Source organism: Acipenser ruthenus, chromosome 1, assembly GCF_902713425.1.
Source record: "Acipenser ruthenus chromosome 1, fAciRut3.2 maternal haplotype, whole genome shotgun sequence".
In the NCBI taxonomy this organism is placed as follows: Eukaryota; Metazoa; Chordata; class Actinopteri; order Acipenseriformes; family Acipenseridae; genus Acipenser; species Acipenser ruthenus.
In genome coordinates, this window is record NC_081189.1 from 28146532 (window position 1) to 28165012 (window position 18481).

General features: G+C 37.2%; 2 protein-coding genes across 3 annotated transcripts in view; both read left to right on the top strand.

The window, feature by feature from the left end:
- The first annotated feature begins 979 nt into the window (after positions 1-979).
- On the top strand, positions 980-5471 carry LOC117411692 (zinc finger protein 367-like). Its single transcript, XM_034019371.3, has 5 exons — positions 980-1663; positions 2836-2986; positions 3466-3585; positions 3841-3979; positions 4355-5471. The coding sequence occupies exons 1-5, from the start codon at positions 1385-1387 to the stop codon at positions 4596-4598; spliced, it is 933 nt and encodes a 310-aa protein (XP_033875262.1). The 5' UTR covers positions 980-1384; the 3' UTR covers positions 4599-5471.
- A 9010-nt stretch (positions 5472-14481) lies between these two features.
- Positions 14482-18481, top strand: part of LOC117968139 (17-beta-hydroxysteroid dehydrogenase type 3-like) — a 31314-nt gene continuing 27314 nt past the window's right edge. The window contains exon 1 of one of the 2 annotated variants that reach the window (XM_059035039.1): positions 14482-14942. In XM_059035039.1, coding sequence (XP_058891022.1) covers positions 14774-14942 — 169 coding nt within the window. In that variant the 5' untranslated portion in view covers positions 14482-14773. The remainder of the gene's footprint in view (positions 14943-18481) is intronic. The other variant, XM_059035034.1, reaches the window with a different exon arrangement.

Consider the following 18481-nt stretch of genomic DNA (forward strand, 5'->3'; position numbering starts at 1 on the left):
CTCCCTTTGTCGTAGTGAGAATCTGAGTTGTACTGAGGACTGAAGAAGATTGAAAATGTTTTCAGTATTCTGAAACAATAAGGCACAATTTGCAGTTTTGTTTTTTGTTTTTCGTTTTTCAGTTTAGTGAATTTTTAAAATGCATTCATTGGGCCTAGGAAGTATTTATTTGCAGAGTAATCTGTCTAATAAACGGGACACAGACAACTAATACAACATTGATGTATACAAAACTGGCGTTCCAGATTCAAATAATCTGAATTCCCTGAATGAGACGTTGTGTGATGTATATTTTCCTGTGAAACAAATGGGTTTAGTAGTATGTTGCTATCGATATGATGTTAATCACGCGTTAAGGTCATCTTAATGTTTGTTTATTGTACTTTTTGATGCACGTACAATGTCGTTTCGTTATTAATTTTGAAATTGTCATTAAAATATATGTGATCTAATATATATATATATATATATATATATATATATATATATATATATATATATATATATATCATTTCTCATTCCCAATCAACACACTACTTCCTGACGTCGGTGCCGAGGCTGTGTGATTTAGTATTATATAAACGCCTCCATTCTGTGTGCGTACCTCCTCCTCCTGTCCTTTTAAAAAGACCACAAAACAAACAGACGTTACAGTGTGCGCGGGAGAGGCTTTTGATCAACAAACGGTACATCCTAGCAAAGCTTCAGAAGTTATCACAATCAACCACTGGTTACTTTGACACCAAAACTCCCCTTTTTTCACACATAAACCGCTAATTGGTGCAAATCACTGTCAACCACAACTAGAGCGGCTAAACCTTTAAAAACCATTGGATAAAACGAGTAAACCAATCGTGTTTATGAAACCACACCCAGGATCGTATAGTTTCTAGTCATTGGTTACTGTCAAGCAACAAACCCCGCCTTCCATTCTGATCTTGCTTTCGTGTAGGCTTTTATTGGTGACGAGACCCTGAAACGTCACATATAGAGGGCGGTGGCAATAGAGAATTATTTTTTTCATGAACGCCCAGGCGCGAATTGTAGCGCGGGAAAAGTTTTAGAGGCTTAGCCGCTTTGTATTTACAGTCTGAAGGGACTGTTCTGGGAGCGTGGAAGCAGAAAGTAAAAGTTTATCATTTTGTAGCGCATGTTCATTTTGGAAACGCAGTGTATAGTGGTTCATATTTAATCAACCATATTTTGCTTTAAACTATTAAAAAAAAGGTTATTCTGGATTCATACAGAAAGGTGAACTGGAAGAATATTTACATTATACAGTAGTAAGTTTAATGTAGCTTTTATATTAAATAAAGTGTATATCGGATATACTTTGAGAATTATACCTTTTAGGTTATTTTTTAAAAATCTTTTTCCTAAAATAATGGCTGACAGCAAACAGCCCCAGATGATTTTTTGCAACGATTCTCCAAAAAGAGTGTTGGTGTCTGTCATTAAAACTACTCCGATTAAACCGAAGAAGATTGAGACCCTCATGCCGACGAGCCCAGGATTCAGCGACTTCATGGTCTATCCGTGGAGATGGGGAGAAAACGCCCATAATGTTACTCTGAGCCCAGGACCTGTTAACGGAGCTGCATCTCCTACAGGGAGCAAGACTGGAGGCGAGGGGGACCCCGCTGTCAACCCAGACTACTTAAAGGTCAGTCTATCTGTGTTTTGGCTATGCTCATTACGTTTTCTTGTACTATAATCCAGTAATTCTTGTGGTTGAACTTGGTGCATCTAAAATAAAAATACCATAAAAAAGTTATAATGTAAGAGCTGCTTTTGCAATGTATTCACAATATGGTTTACTACAGTACCACATGCGACTGTGCAAGTACCTTATTAAATCACAATAAATTACGAAAATCTCCTATTTATAGATGCGTGTTAAAATGCACTTGAGTTAACGGTGCGGGCAATTCTGCTAATCTTTTAATTTATTTGTAAACGGTTTATTTTCCCTCCTAAAATTAAATGTGTATTTTTTTCTATTTAAAATAAATAAATGAATTACTCAAAAAAACTAAAGGTACTTTTAAGTCTTCAGTTGAAATGATAAATATCCCAACATCGATTTTGCTAAAGCAGATGACTTTTGTCTTTTTGTTGATATTTTGTTTTTTTTTCGGGGTTTAAAAAAAAAAAAAAACCCTTTTTACCCGCGCTATCTGTATGAATGGAGTTTAAAGTGAAACCACTTCCTAGCAGCAGCTGGTCGGCAAGGTGACGTCACCGGCGCGCGCCAAAAAAAAAAAAAAAGTACTGCAGATGCTGTTTCAGAAGGGGAGGGGGCATGAAAGGTTCAGGAACTGTTACACCATAATATAATCATGCTAGTGATATATCGCGCGAACTGCCAGTTACTTTAAAGCCAGATCTATATGTAATGGACTTTTTAAATACCACCTGTTGGTTTACAAACACTTCCCGTTCATCCAGTAATATGCATATATCCAGAGAGAAAAAAACGAAAAAAGTGATTTTGCCTTATGAAGGCAAGTTAGGACGTATAGGGTGATATCTATCGAAATTAAGTTTTTTACCATATTGGAGTTTTAATGTTGAAACTGAAGGTACAACGCTATAGTTTAATCATTTTTATATGCCAGGGGTTTCTCTTAACATTTGAGTGGGTACTTGGTGTTATTTCAAAGGAGACACCATTTATAGTTTAGTAGAGTACATGTGTAAGAGTGAAATACTGACATGAAAAAATAAATCCATTGCAAAATTAAAACCCCCAGCTCTTATGACCCCCAGCTGTAAAGGATAAGCATACATGTTTAATACTGAAATATGTAGGCTAAAGTGAATGAATTGTTTCAGGATGGGATTCGACGTGGGCGCCCGAGGGCTGAGACTGTTCGAGAGCTGATAAATGAAGGAGAGAGCTCTTCCAGCCACATCCGCTGTAACATCTGCAACAGGGTGTTTCCCAGGGAGAAATCCCTGCAGGCCCACAAGAGAACGCACACAGGTACGTTGCAGGCGGACGCTTGGGGTGATGTTTCCAGACATTAAAACAGTATCCTCCTCTGGAGTCAGGAGACTGGGTTTAAAATGTAATAACATGCTTGCTCAAGTTTCTGTTATTGTTTTAATACACAGGGAAACCTAAACATTTGTAATAGGTTAGTACAATACAATGCAGTCAACAATGGTCAGGAAAAATCCACGTGCCCCACAGAAACTTTCTTCCACAATTAAGTTCTTCTGTTTAGAAAAGATGCATTTGTTTCTTTTAACCTTTTGTGTTACTGACTTCTGACTCCCAGTTTATATTATCCACTATTTAAAAAAAAAAAATGTATAGCGCTAGACAGGGCTTCATGGCAGAGCACAAAAGATTTGTTCCCTGCTTGCACACCAGTGTTTTTTTTTTTCTTCTTTATTTGCCTTTAAAGGATTTATTAAAGGAGCTATTTGCATTGATGTTCTTTTGGATTTGTGTTCCAGGTGAAAGACCTTACCTGTGTGACTACCCGGACTGTGGCAAGGCCTTCGTTCAGAGCGGACAGCTGAAAACTCACCAGCGGCTGCACACTGGGGAGAAGCCTTTCGTTTGCTCAGAAAACGGTACGGTGACAGTAAAAATATAATTTAAATGGCAAACTATATATTCACAGCTTTTCCCTATTAATGTTTTGCGATAAGAGTTGTGTTTTCTCGTGCATGCTTTGATTTGTGTACAAAAGCTCCCCCCCCCCCCCCCCCCACCGATTTTAATGTGGGTTGCTTAAACTATTTGCTTTTTAATTAACTCGTATGATAATTTATTAACTAGAAAACAAATCATTTTTCATCACTTTTTCCTTGCTCTGCTCCCCTTAGGTTGTGGAAACAGATTTACACATGCAAACCGTCACTGCCCAAAGCATCCCTATGCCAGGCTGAAGAGAGAGGAACCGGCTGGAGGGCAGGGTAAATCTCAGGCTGCTGACAACAAGGCAGTTGCTGAGTGGCTTGCAAAGTGAGTTTTTAACTTATTTTACTCTCCCTTAAACATGGATGTGTGCGTAGACACATTGGCTTTGTTTCTCACAGATGTTCTGCTAGGAACAGGGCCACAGACCACGCTTAAGTCAAACTTTGAGAGATATTCCTAAAATCAGTGTATACAAAGTTGGGCCTCATTGTTTTTTGTATCGGGGGGTGGTGGGGGGGTGTTTTATCGGTTAAAACCAAAAATCAGAAGCCCTATTTATGTATTATTGCTTTGGGGTCATTTGCTTTCCAAGTGGGATTTATTTTTACCTTCTAAGGTTCAGGGTAGTTTTTTTAGCCAAAAGCAAGATCCTCAACTGTAAGTGCTGGTCTGACTTTCTTTGTGTTAACTCTTCGGTAGGTACTGGCAGACCAGAGAACAGCGCACTCCCAACCCTAAGGGAAAGGGGCTACAGAAGGCAGATCAAGAGCAACAGGACCCACTGGCGTTCCTGCAGTCAGAGGAGGATGAGGAGGAAATGGAGGCGGTGGAGGAGAAGAGTGGGGCAGCACGCCGCCGCCTGCAAGAGCAGCGGGAGCGACTGCATGGGGCGCTGGCTCTCATCGAGCTCGCTAACCTGTCTTCCTCCCAACTCCGCCCCTAAACGGCACTGCCCAGGGCAGCAATCTTCACCTGTGCCCCACTGCGATCCCTAAGCCAATAGCTCGTGGGGGGGCAGAAGCTAAAGCACCTTATTTTGCTTACATTAGGCTGCTATTATGTAGAATATTATGATATGAAGAATGTTGTGGTCTCCTGCACTTAAATAAGGTGGAGATGACGTATGTTTTTTTTTTTGTTTTTGGTTTGTTTTGCACTTTTGGTAAAGAATGATGTAAAGTACGAGTTTATTGTAAATATATGGGTTTAACTATGATGGACTGCGCAATGCAGGGAGCATACTGGAAAATACAGTATGGAGGCCTAGCCATGGCTTTTGCAAGCCTAATGCAAATCACCTACAGCAATTCATAAATCAAGCACAAATTAAGGAAATGTCTTTTACATTAAAAGACAATAACCTAGAATAATTCCATTGTGAATCCCATGTTTGTTTCACTTCTGAGATTGATCCTGCCCTCTACCCAGACTACACCCAGACTTCCATCTGGATGTGACCTGAGGTAGAAATAAAAAGAAAAGTGAATTGCCTCTCTAGCTTTTAACCTCTAAGCCACAAAGCCTAAACACGTAAAAGCACTTCCTGTTGATCCAGACAGCACATTTTTAACCTTATTTATTATTAATTTTCTGCTGTGTGATCACAGAGTGCTTAAATAAAATACAAATAAGAAGAGTGAAGGTTAAGGGTAATGTAATTTACTTTTTGTTTTTTTATAAAAAAATAAATAAAAAAAAAACATGTTTTACTGAAATTTGGATGTTGCCCAAGATTCAGATTCATGCCTTATTATTCCTTAAAGTCCTGTTGCCCAAGGGTCAGGCAAGAAATAAACATTCTTTTATTTTTTATAAATGTTTCCTTTGAGTTTCAGCACTGAATCATTTATATTTGAAAATCAGGCCTCTATTACAACCAATTATTGGAACCCTTGCATGTTGCTAATTGACTTTTAAAATTCTTTACCGACTCATTTATGTTAAATGACCTTATTTACATATTTTAATGTATATTCAAAATATATTAGTAAATTAAGAAATGCATTTAGGGTGACCTACTGAACCACGTCCTTTATAATTTAATTAATTATCCTTGCACTTGTGTTTTAAAGTTTCTCCACTGAGCACCTTATTCCATTTTACAATCCCTTAATGTTTTTAGTTTTGTTTTTTTTGTTTTTTGTTCTGTGTGCAACAGTCCAACAGGTTTGACAGGTAAGCCCTGTATACTGCTGGCCAAGCATTTTATAACCATTTTTAAGCCAGTTTAAAGAGAACATTTAAAGCAATTTTATGGTTTTAAATAACTTCTGATTAAGTTGTAATGCTTCCTAAAAAATGAATGCCCAAAATAAAATTTATTAAAAAAAAAATATACTATTTCATAATCAAAAGGAAAATGTCTCCCAATTAACTTGGTTACACAGTTACTTGTGTAATGTGAACGCATTTAAACTAGGCCTTTATAGTGACTCAGAGCTTGAAGCTTACCTACTGTTAATCCGTATTCTGAAGCACTTGCCTTCACCAGCACTTTGCAAGAAAGCCCTTTTTATTTGAATTGTTACACCAGAGGGGGGAATGTTCTCATCAGCATTTCTGTAGCAGGGGGATTAGGCTTGCAAAGTCAATGTGCTAGGATGGAAACATTGAGTATGAACCCTATAATGAGAAATGGCACTTGTTTATACTGTTGATAATAAAGGGTATTGTTTGGTGATGGTGTTTAGTTGTCTGAAATTTTAGGAACTTTTTGTTTGCAACACTAAATAGTTTGCTTTGTAGTATAAGTAGAGAAGGCCTATTTTAAATGAGGCTTTTATATGTATACCATAAAGCTACTGCTTTTGTTGAAATATTCCGATTTGTGGCCATCTATTATTTAAAATGTTTTGCTTTTGTATGAGAACTGCATTTGAAGTTCAGCACTATTATATGGCATGGATTTGTTTTTTAAACACTTGGCATTACGGTACATAAAGTTTAATCTCGCAAAGAAAAACTTTCAAGCAAAAAGTGTTATCTTGTTCTGGTACTGTAAAGCCATAAATATTTGCAACCAAAATATTTGGCGAATCACACCCATAAAACCTGTTTTGCTCCAGAAATGTGGCAACCTGTTGCAGTATGCAAAGTATGTATTGTTAGTGGAATTTGATATTCGTGCCAAAAAATGATTTTTTTTTTCATATGTGAAAAACGCAATAAAAGGCTCGCAGATATTTATGGCTTAACAGTATCTTTCAAAAGGTTAACTGGAAGTTCTGTATAAAAAGGCATCTAAAACACCACTGCAAATTTGCAGTGCAGTATTAAGGGTGACATTTAGAAAGAAAATACAGATGTACATAAAAAGTGTAATTAAACAGACAATTGACAGATGTTTGACCCTAGAAGTGACATTTTTTTTACATAAAAAATAACGATTTTTAGATAACTACTAGTAGTAGTCATCTAAAAAGGACCTGACCCAGGTTAGAAATGGGACGCTTTGGAGTGCACCACAGGCACTACTAGGGTCAAGGCTTACTTAGATTTTGGGTTTTCTTTAACTGAACCCCGAGCTGTATTTAATGAAGAAGAAAGTGATTCTTTTGACTTCTGGGTCTAGAGTCTTGAATTGTGAGCTGTCGTCATGAATGACTGCTTTTGTGGGATTTTTTAAATTCAAGATTGTTGCACAAAGATCTGTTTGCGAAGTGTAAAAGGGAAACAACTTTGTATTGCTTCAGTTTGTTTGGTATGAAGGTATTATATTTTAGTACAGAGTGCTACACATGAGCAGCCTTTGGAATTCATTTAGGCTGCACTTGTCTGGCTGTTAAGTAAATTGCAGGTGTTAAGAAGCAAGTCTGTCTCGATTGTTCTCTGAAGTCATTTTGTACATCTTTGTTTTCCATCTGTTAAAAAAAAAAAAAAAACTGTACCAATACTTTGGTTTTTGGTGTTTGACATTGATGCCTCAGACTGAAATTGCATTGTGTTTGGAAGAAAATGCTAAATTGGCTGTAACTTCTATTTAGTGCTTTGAATGAATAAATAAAACATTTTAAAAAAATATATACGTTTTATTTGTTCCTTTCTTGCAGCAATTTGTTATTGATAAAGTTTTTTTTTTTTTTTTAACTTATGCTAATGAGACTTCAGCAGTGAAAATCCTGTTTGTGATGTAACCTCATGCCACTTTCTACTATAACAAGCAATCCTTTATTTATTCAATGTTTCAAATGGTTGCTTTGTAGTTACGTTGATTAACAAGCAAGGTTATAAAAAATACCAAAAAATACAGGCTGCACTTGAGGTGTTTCAGTACAACCTCAAAACTTCATGGAAATCCAGTTTAACAAAGCTGTACAACATCAGTAGTCACATGAGGCCAAATTGAAACTCAGACAGAAACATTTAACTATACATACCCTCCCGTATTTTAATATTAATTAGGTTATTTGTATTTGGAAGCAGAATTTCTCTAAAAGAAAACTATATGGAAACCCACACTACCCGAAAGGAACTACCAAAATAGCGTGAGAAAAAGGGGAGACTTCTTTGACCTTTTCCATGGACACCCGGTCATTTAGTACCTGAGGGCCTTTTAACAGGTTGTTGGTATATTTATAATTTTGTAAAGTGTTGGTGCAAGTATATTCAAGCAGTGCTTCAGCTACAACCTGAAGCTTCTGGATATTATCAATGTCATCTGCAAGCTCCTCTATTTCGTTGTTGTTTTGGTTTCAAAACTCATTATTTTGTTTCATGCAATTGTTAACATTAAAGCAAATTTTGTGTTCCAAATATCCCCCCTAGATGTCATTTTTTCCTTCTTGAAATAAAAAAAAAACTACTCGTGGTGGAAGGACCAGCACGGTACTGTTTGAGTCTGTTTTGTCTGTCTATTTATTTTGGCCAAGTGTTTTGTGTTTTGTTTAAATGTTTTATTTGGTAATTTAATAAACCGGTTCAAGCAGCGCATTCACTGTCAACTCTGTGTCATTCAGTTCCTGGTCTGACATCACCACACGAGCAATCCGTGACATGGGGGTAAAACATAATTAACACAATACGACCAAAAGCAGAGTGCTGGAGATACAATACTACACAACGCAAAAATAAAGGCAAATGTTAGACCTCAATTATATAGGTGGGTATAATACTAGGCAATATAGATCTTGTTTTTCATTGATTACATAATATATTTATTGTATAACAATATGAGATTAAAGTGAGGGAGCAGCTTTTTTAAGTGTTTTAATGATTTATTTAGAATTTAATTAATCAGAAAAGGCGTGGGTATAGATTTTATCATTTAACCTAAAAGAAGCCATGTAACTTATGATGTGATACCCTGTTGCCAGCTGTCAGAAGTCAGCCAAGTAGGGTGAGATGGTTGGTTGTAGTGATTGTGAGAGTACAATGATTAGAAATGGAACCAGCATAAAAGATTTGTGAACTAGTTTCTCCTTTAAGTCTGTATTTCAAATAGGTTTATTTGTAGCTTTTATTGTTGTGTACTATTTGGCTGTCACTGTAGTTACTGTTCTGTCTCGATGGCAGCGCGCTGCGTTTATTCATTTTTAAAAAGGGAAAGTCAGGAAAGAACAGAAATGCAGCACTCTGACACTTTACAGCATGTTGATGCAGAGTCGTTATCGGCATGAGATGAGATGTCGGTTTGGTTCAGTTGTGCGGACCACGTGAAAGGTTTCTGGGGGCGCGCATGGATATATACATATCTTTTTTTATTGTTCTAACTGTCGAGCGAGCGAGTGTAAGGCATTGCAAAACAGTGTGGCAGGGGCGGTGCTATGGTGCGCTATAAACATATATGCTATGGTTTGACTGTGGCAAATTTATTACAAATGTAATAATTATATTCTACAAAATACAACAGTGGCATATGTTTATAGAATTCATAACCCTATCTTTAAGAGAAATTGTAATTAAAAAGCCAGAAAAACAAAGACAATAAAACTGGTATTACACAGCTCAGTGGCCCAGGAAAAAAGTATGAAACCTCAAATAATGTTCTCTAGCCTCCGAAATACTGTATTGTACTTACTGTAGTAAGTGTATGAATGACCACAGATATCTGTAGACCGTTTGGAAGAGAAGCCAGGAATTCAAAATGACTTGAAAGACTGATGTCTTTATTCATGCCTGAGCTGAGAGAGATCCAAGGACAAAAGTGTGAGGCTAATTTTGACAGCTGAAGTTTAATTGATAGTTAATGTTTTCTATTTATCAATGCTTTTGAAATGGTTTGTGGCCTGGACAAGGGGTTTTCAGGTGGGTAGAACAAACTACTTCAATAGCAATTCATGAAAAGGTTTGTTCAGTAAATCCTAGAAAACTACAACTACAACTATCTACAGCTCAACCGGGGCTGTACTGATTTAGTATTTAATAATAATAATAATAATAATAATAATAATAATAATAATAATAATAATAATAATAATAATAATAATAATAATAATAACTGCTTCCAAAAAGCTAAGCAAAATGTAAACTTGAAATGTAATATAGTAGGATCAAGCCTTAGCAGTTAGCTATCCTTTGGAACTGAATTTGTGTGTTTTTAGTTTACAGAATTAGCTTTCATGGTAGGCAACGTTTGTGATTTTGTTTTATTTAGCCTCAGCTACATAACCCCAAAACTCCATCCCACCCCACCCCACACACACTTTTTAAATCAAAGTTACACCACTGAATACATGTTTACATTTTTTTGTCTTATCTAATCTGAAAGTAGCAGGGAAGCACTGTGAGAGAGTTTGATTGCACAATATGGAGGGGGTGAATATTCTCTGGCTCAAAGGTCAAGGATACCATGCCCTGCATACTGTATGTGAAACATACTGTTTGTTCTATCCAACAACATTTACTTCACTGAATCTTGGAATTGTAGCGATTCAATTGATTCATGTGTCTTTAGGGTAGAGGTAGAATCCACCAAGAATCCACCAATTAGGCATTTACAATTCCAGGCATTTCAAATTAGACGTTAGCCTTTCTTGAGGAATATAGGGATTCTTCCCAAAAACAGAACTGAGTAATTATTCAATGACTGCTCTATGTTAGAGTACACGGTAGCAGGGGACTAGTTATTTGACCTAGGTTAAATTAACCTGAATATGTTTGTTTACCTAAGCTGCAGGACTGTTTTAATTGTACCGGGTGAAAAGAAAATTCACTTCCAGTCACTCAATGCGAAAGTTAATTGCCATTGGTTAGTACCCAATTGTTAAGGTTAGGGAAAGACAACTTTACTTGTTGTGAAATTAACACTATAATTCACACAAAAAACTTAAAGGGAATTACTCAGAAAATACGGGTATCTGCACATTCCTACTGCCCCTAACAAGATCACCTTTAAATATGAGCACAGTACAATCAGTACCCCAAACCGGGATTGGCCACTAGCTGAGTCCGAGTGTGGGACCCTGAACTAGACAAAACAAGCCAGTTTCAGCTGTTTCAGAGCTCTTGTCATTATGAGATGTGAAAAACACTTGCAGCACAGCCGGCAGAACATGCAGAGAGTTTTAACAAGTAAAAGCAAGGAAGCAGTTCTCATGTTCTATTTGCCATTGCAAACACATTAGTTTATAATTAATCTTGCAAAGCCCCAAGGTCCCTTTTAAGTTTCTGAAGATCTTGTGAGATTAACATGGGACTTGCCTTTGGTAGCGCTCACATATCCTTTGTTAAAAGAAAACAATGTTCAAGAGACATCCTGAATTCAGTTTTTAGCTTTATTAAATGAAAAGCTAAAGGAAGCAATACAAATTCCAACAAACTCCAGTCTGCAGCACTTCTTTCTATTACTTTATTCAGTTTCTATTCGTAAACTCAGGAAATACCATTTGGATGACTTCAATACCTCTGCAGATACAGACGGCTGACTCCGATATTTTAAATGGTTTATTATAAGTTAGTAAATCCTGTGTAAGGTGTCTATTATTGTATAGGAGAAATCATCTTGTGCTTCTGGCTGCTCAAACTGTGCGAAACCACATCACTTATACAATAAGAGACACCCTAAATTCAAGCAGGATCACCCCCTTCTCTTAGCTTTCGCAAGCAGGTTTAAATATCCACAACATCCTCTTCCTGAGGATAATACTAGAAGCTCATTGGCAGAACTACCCTGCAGGTAATTACCTGAGCTTTCAGTTTTTTGATATGGTGGCATCGACGTCCGAGATACTCCCTTCAGCTTGTTGCTTGCAATTACAACCCCAGTATCTCAATGCCGTTTTGGTGATCAGCTATTTTCGCATCACCATTGCGAAGGCTGTTTGTTCATTCTAACAAGCAGGCTTCCCTCAGTCTCATATTGGTACTGACTGAGTGGTTTTGCCAGTGGCTTTTACAGATGGGCGTCCATGTACGTTAGTTACCGCCCACTGTAACTGCGACCCGCTAACGACCTGGTACTGAACCAGAACCGAGATTACCGCACCGGTGCCCGGTGCTGAACCAAGCAGTAGCTGTGACCCGGTGGACCCATACCAAGGTCACTGACCCGCATCTGATCCCGACCGGTGCTGAATTGACCCAGTACCGAACCGGTCCCAAAGGGAATGCACATTTTTCGATTATATACAAAAAGTTTACTTGTCTTGCAAGTCTGTTCTCAATTGACAGTACAGTCAATGCAGACAATCTCTCCTGGGACATTGTTGACCGCAGTTAATTATTTATCAAAGATAGTTTACTGAAGGATTGCAACTTTGGAAATGAAAGCAGTGCTTGCAGTCCAATGTGGGTGCTGGGGAATCCTCTGCTCAGGTATTTCTGAAATCAGCTACTGTACCATTTGAAATGGAGAGTTCACATCATCATGTGAAAAAAAAAATGTAAACTCGAAATTTCTATTTCTTTCTTTTTTTCTTGCACTGCCCTAGTGCTCTTCCATAGAGTAAGAGAGGAAGCAAGGTTATTTCTCTAAACCGTATCAAGGTAGTAAAAAAAAGTTAGGTAAAATAACCAAGTACCTAACAAAGCTGTAGCTGTCTTTTTTTTTGCTCTTTACGCTTTGCACAACACGATTTGTTCTTTGGTAGCGGATTCGACATATTGTCATTTTTTTAATACTGAATTTTTAACATCTGTTGGTATGTACTATCACATCCGCCAGCAGAGCAATCACATGACCTTAACACTGACCTACTGCTAGAGCGCCCCCTCCGCGCCCCATCTAGATAGAAAAATCTGTTAGCTCTGATTTGAGAATTTGTGTTTTCATTGACAGTCCGCCAATACTATCTTGCTATGGTTTATTTTTCTAATACCAGTAGATTAGACGGTGCCTATATATATATTTTTTACATTTAATCATTAAAGAGGGCTCAGTGAAAAACAGGAATGGATTCAGGGCTGGGCCCCGCCTCCCCTCCCAAAGCCCTGGACCAGGTGCAGTTGAGTCCCTTGCACCCCTGACTGATTTTAACGGTGGGATATGGGACGAAGATTTATGTTAGTGGTAAGCACGAGAGATCACAAAAACACCAAAAAGCCAGTACCGCTCAGAAAAACAGCTGTTTGCAGGATTTCAAACTGGTGCTATAAAGTATGACAGACAAATGTAACTGGGTTAGCCAGTAAGGGTGTACAGTGGCTCTCAAAAGTATTCACACCCCTTGGACTTTTCCACATTTTATTGTGTTACAACATGGAATCAAAATTGATTTAATTTGGAGTTTTTGCCACTGATCAACACAAAAAAAGTCCATAATGTCAAAGTGAAAAATAAAATCTACAAATTGTTCTAAATTAATTACAAATATAAAACAGAAAATAGGTGCCCTGACTCGTCCTTTGATGGCGAGGTCAATATGCAGTACCACACTCAGCATTTATATGTGTTGTGTGGTGAAAGTACAACTAAATCAGCCACCTACAACTACAGTACAATAGAAACACAAGGGCCAAGAGAAAATTTAATTAGGAAGCATCTCATGGTTGTTTTTCTTCTACACTTTTTAAAAGCAATTAAAAGGAGCGCCGTGTCACAGTCTATAATAAAGTGGAATAGTCGTAAGACTCTGTCTTATGTAGGCATTCACTTGAGGCCACTAAGATTTCAATTTACAAAAGCTCCCATATTTTAAAAACTCAATGTTGACAGGTATGCAAATAATACATAATAAAAAACTCAGAATACAAAAAATAACATCAATTCATAAACTTACTGTGAAAAACTGCACACACAAAACAAAGGAATTCACCGCATTCAACAAAACAAATCATCGCATAGCCTACGAATGCCACGGCAATCCATTTTATTTTGATAAGAAATGTTTAAGCTTTAAAATGATACCCTACTTGCGGTGGCACAACCAGGCTATCAATGTGATTTAACCCTTAGAATGTGAGCTAGTAGTCCTAGTAGTCAGTAAAGCGGCAAACATTTGTAAGGGGGAGGGTGTATATGTCATGGCATAGTCTACGAATGCCTACTTATGCCACTCTGCAATCTACTTTATTTTGAAGATACACTTTAAAATGATAAGCTACTTGAGGTGCCACAACCAGGCTACCGACATAATTTCAAGTATTTCATGACATAGCTTGTGGATGCCTGTTTATGCCACTCTTAGAATGTGAGCTAAAATTCATACGTAACTGTCCGAATAATTAACTTAAACCTCGAATCGGGATTAAGTAACTATTCATTCAGCCCAGTGAATTTCCAGAAAAGGACGGGTGGAGAGTACGTGATATACTATGCAGGGCATCGTGGTGATTGAACTTCTACGTTAGTGATGACCTCATCAAAAGAAACAGAAAAAAAAAAAACACGATAAAAGATAAGCAAACCGCCAAAGACAGTATCACAAGCCAGATTTGTCTGGAAAACCGGGAGGGAGTAGGGGAGTAGTGGGGTAGTAGTTTATAAAAGTCGCAGGCGAGACCCAAGCATTACAATGTTACAGCAAACCCAATGAACAAATAAAACGTGCATTTGTATATTTTCTGTTTAAGAAAATCTGTATTTTATTGGCGTTCCGGTACTTTCAGATTTAGGAGTACAGCACTGATAGTGAGGTGTGGCCACACACTGTGATTGACACTTTAAAGGGTTAGTTCTGAATTGTAGCCTCCACCTCGTCCTGCTCTTACTTCTTGCTGGCAGTGATTCGTTATCAGAGGTGTATGTGTGCATATACAGCAATGGGTTTCGTAGATCTGATTCTAATTTCTCTAGGAGCCATAGTTGCACTGGTGTATGTTCTAAAATTCATCAAGCTTGTGAAGATCCTTTTTCCAAAGACCTGGTGTCCCCTGTCTCGGTCTTTCTTTTCATCACTGGGAGAGTGGGCAGGTAAGTTATATAAATTACAAACATTAAATGTGATATACATGTTAGTTCTGCAATCATAGTTGTAGCATTTACAGTTTCAAAACATACAAGAGATGTTTCTTAAAGTACCAGCATTCTAATGTAATAGACGTTTCCATAAAATATATGCGAATGTCATACAAAAACAGGTTTCCATTAGACTTGATTCTAGCGAACAAACAAACAAATGTACGTAATGAGGTCACGAGCTTAAAGAAATGGTTATCGCACAAAGTTTCTTAATCTGAAGAAGAAGAAGAAGAAGAAGAAGAAGAAGAACAACAACAACAACAACAACAACAACAACAACAACAACAACAGACAGACAGTTCGATGCATTTCCATCCATATATGAGTTAGGATATGTATGTATAATGATATATAATATGTATTGTAGGTTGATATCAATAATGCTTTTTTTGTAGTAAATTTGTATTGTTAATAAACAAAATAATGCATAATAAAAATAACGACGCAACCAATCAGCACACACGTGAACTGTGGGACGCTGGTGTTTTGCTCCAGTCGTATTTAACCCTTTTGCCTACGCAGAATGACCAGAATTAGGCATGAATATGACAGCTGTCTGTTTAGCTTGTAGTTTGATAACCGTAAATCAGAAATTAAACCCCAGTATATCAACAGAAAGGCATTAAGTAGAGTTGTGCAATTTTACAAGGATTTCAAATCAGATATCAGAATTGAAATAGCTTTGTTCAGTTGCAGAGCTACACAAGGTTTTGTGATGCGTGTATTTTATTTACAAAAAAGAGTTGAAATGGCAAATGCAGCTGTAAGACAACTGAAAGTGGAAACATAATATTATCCTGACACACAAGATGTTGAGTATTTATTTATTTATTTATTTATTTATTTATTTATTTTATTCAAAAAGAAGAAACTTGCGAATACTGTATTGGTATATACAAAAATAAATCCTACCAATAAAAAACAGATAAATGTCTACAACGAAATAATTATTGGTAAAAGTTATTTCTGTTTTGATTTCAGATTTGAATAGCAGAGAAGTAGAGGAAGATTCCGTATCCTCTAACTTTTTGTCTTACTTGTTGGGAAAGTGGTCAAAGTAGCTGATTTGTGTCAAAAGTTACATCGTTTACAGTAAATAGAATGTTGGAAGTCTGGGAGTTTTTAAACAATGGGGAGCTTTAGAATGTTGAAAAAAGTCTCATTAAAGTGAATGAAGATGGACAAAAAAAGGACAAAAAGCTTAATAGTTTAAAAAGTATACAGTACATCAAAAAGTTGTATACAAGCACACTATTCCAGACCGGTCTACACGTTTTAAAGTTTGAACGGCGTTTCTAGCTTAAACGGTGTAAGAGGAGTAGCGTGCCAAAGAATAAGAAGAAGAAGAAGTATGTCGAAGATTTAAAGCGGGGACTCTTGCTTCGCAAGCCCCACTAATAATAATAATAATAATAATAATAACTCAGAAGTAGTAGTTTTGTTGTCTTCAGAAGGTGTCTCTATATTTTACAGTAGTGTTGCAAACACAGGGAATCATACACTAGAGTGCAGATGAGCAGGATGTACTCTGATGGAAATTCAGTTTATATTACTTAAGTTTATATTGTTATATTCTTTATAATCTGCAAGTGTTATTGATTATATCGACCTAATAATGTCGACAAGTCTGTCAGAATTCTGCCTTGAATAAAATAAACTGCTTCCAAGTAGCACCCGTGTTGGAGGTTAACGAGAAAAAGAGAAGGGCAGAATTGAAACTAGCGTTTCTAGTGGCAAATCACACCGCCATTTCCACTGTGGATTGCTTGTCTGAGATCGTCAAAGACACTGTAAATGATACAAACTACACCGATCGCAAAGACATCCAGCTGCACAGAACTTAGTGCACAGCAGTGATAAATTCAGTCCTGGGGCCATGCTTTTTTGTTTTATTGTTTTAAGTTTTTTTCATAAAGAAGTGGGCAGGTTTTTGTAAAAGTAGTTGGCAGCCCTGGTCAGTTGTCCTTCATTACAAATGCTAGTTGCAGATGCGCATGGTTGAAAGGTCACCGTTATCTACAGGGTATTCACGTCCCCTAACAAGAGATATTTATTGTCAAGACACCATAATACAGGAACAAATAAATGTTCACTGAACTTTATCTGGTAATAACCCTTCTCCTTCCTTGTTTACAACTAACTCTGTATGTAAGCTGCCCTCAATCATTAAACTTTAGTCACACACTCTTATGTACATTCAATCCCATTCGTGTCAGTACACTCCATAACCATAATTTTTTTTACAGTTCCCTATTATTATTATTTAACTTCTTCAAATAATTACTCCTCTCTTATAACTTTCCTTAAAGTTTGTTTAAATGCTTGCTGTTCACGCTGGTCCACTTCTGTTATTGAAAATTATTTGAATGGATTTATGCATGCCCACACAGTGGGGTGTAGCCCCCCTCAAATTTGCCATGCCACCACTACTGATTTCTGTGCTTTCATTACTTAACTTGCATGCTTGTTGTGCATTCATTTTTAGAAAACAAAGACGGTGTCAGTTTTAGATAAAAGAAAGGAAATTAGATGCCCATTTTAATCCATTTTAATTTAAAAGATTATACTTACAGTGCCTTGCATAAGTATTCACCCCCCTTGGACTTTTCCACATTTTGTAGCGTTACAACCTGGAATTAAAATGGATTTAATTAGGATTTTTTGTCACTGATCTACACAAAATAGTCCATAATGTCGAAGTGGGGAAAGAAATCTACATATTTTTCAAAATTATTTACAAATAAAATACTGAAAAGTCTTGATTGCATAAGTATTCACCCCCTTTGCCATGACACCCTTAAATAAGCTCTGGTGCAACCAATTGCCTTCAGAAGTCACATAATTAGTTGAATGGAGTCCACCTGTGTGCAATTAAAGTGTCACATGATCTCAGATTAAATACACCTGTTTATGGAAGGCCCCAGAGTTTGTTAGAGAGCATATCTAAACAAACAGCATCATGAGGACCAAGGAGCCATCAAAACAAGTCTGGGATAAAGTTCTGGAGAAGCACCAATCAGGGTTTGGTTATAAAAAAAGATCCCAAACTTTGAACATCCCCAGGAGCACCGTTAAATCCATTATTAAAAAATGGAAAGAATATGGCACAACCGCGACTCTGCCTAGAGAAGGCTGTCCACCAAAACTCAGTGACCAGGTAAGGAGGGCATTAGTCAGAAAAGCAACCAAGAGGCCAATGGTAACTCTGAAGGAGCAGGAGAGATCCACAACTGAGATGGGAGAAACCATCCATGGGACAACTATAAATCGGATGCTCCACAAAGCTGGGCTTTATGGAAGAGTGGCGAGAAGAAAGCCATTGCTGAAAAAAAACCCCATATCAAATCCCGTTTGGATTTTGCCAAAAGGCATGTGGGAGACACAGCAAACATGTGGGAAAAGGTTCTCTGGTCTGATGAGACCAAAATTGAAATTTTTGGCCTTAGCGCAAAACGCTATGTGTGGCGCAAAGCCAACACTGCCCATCACCC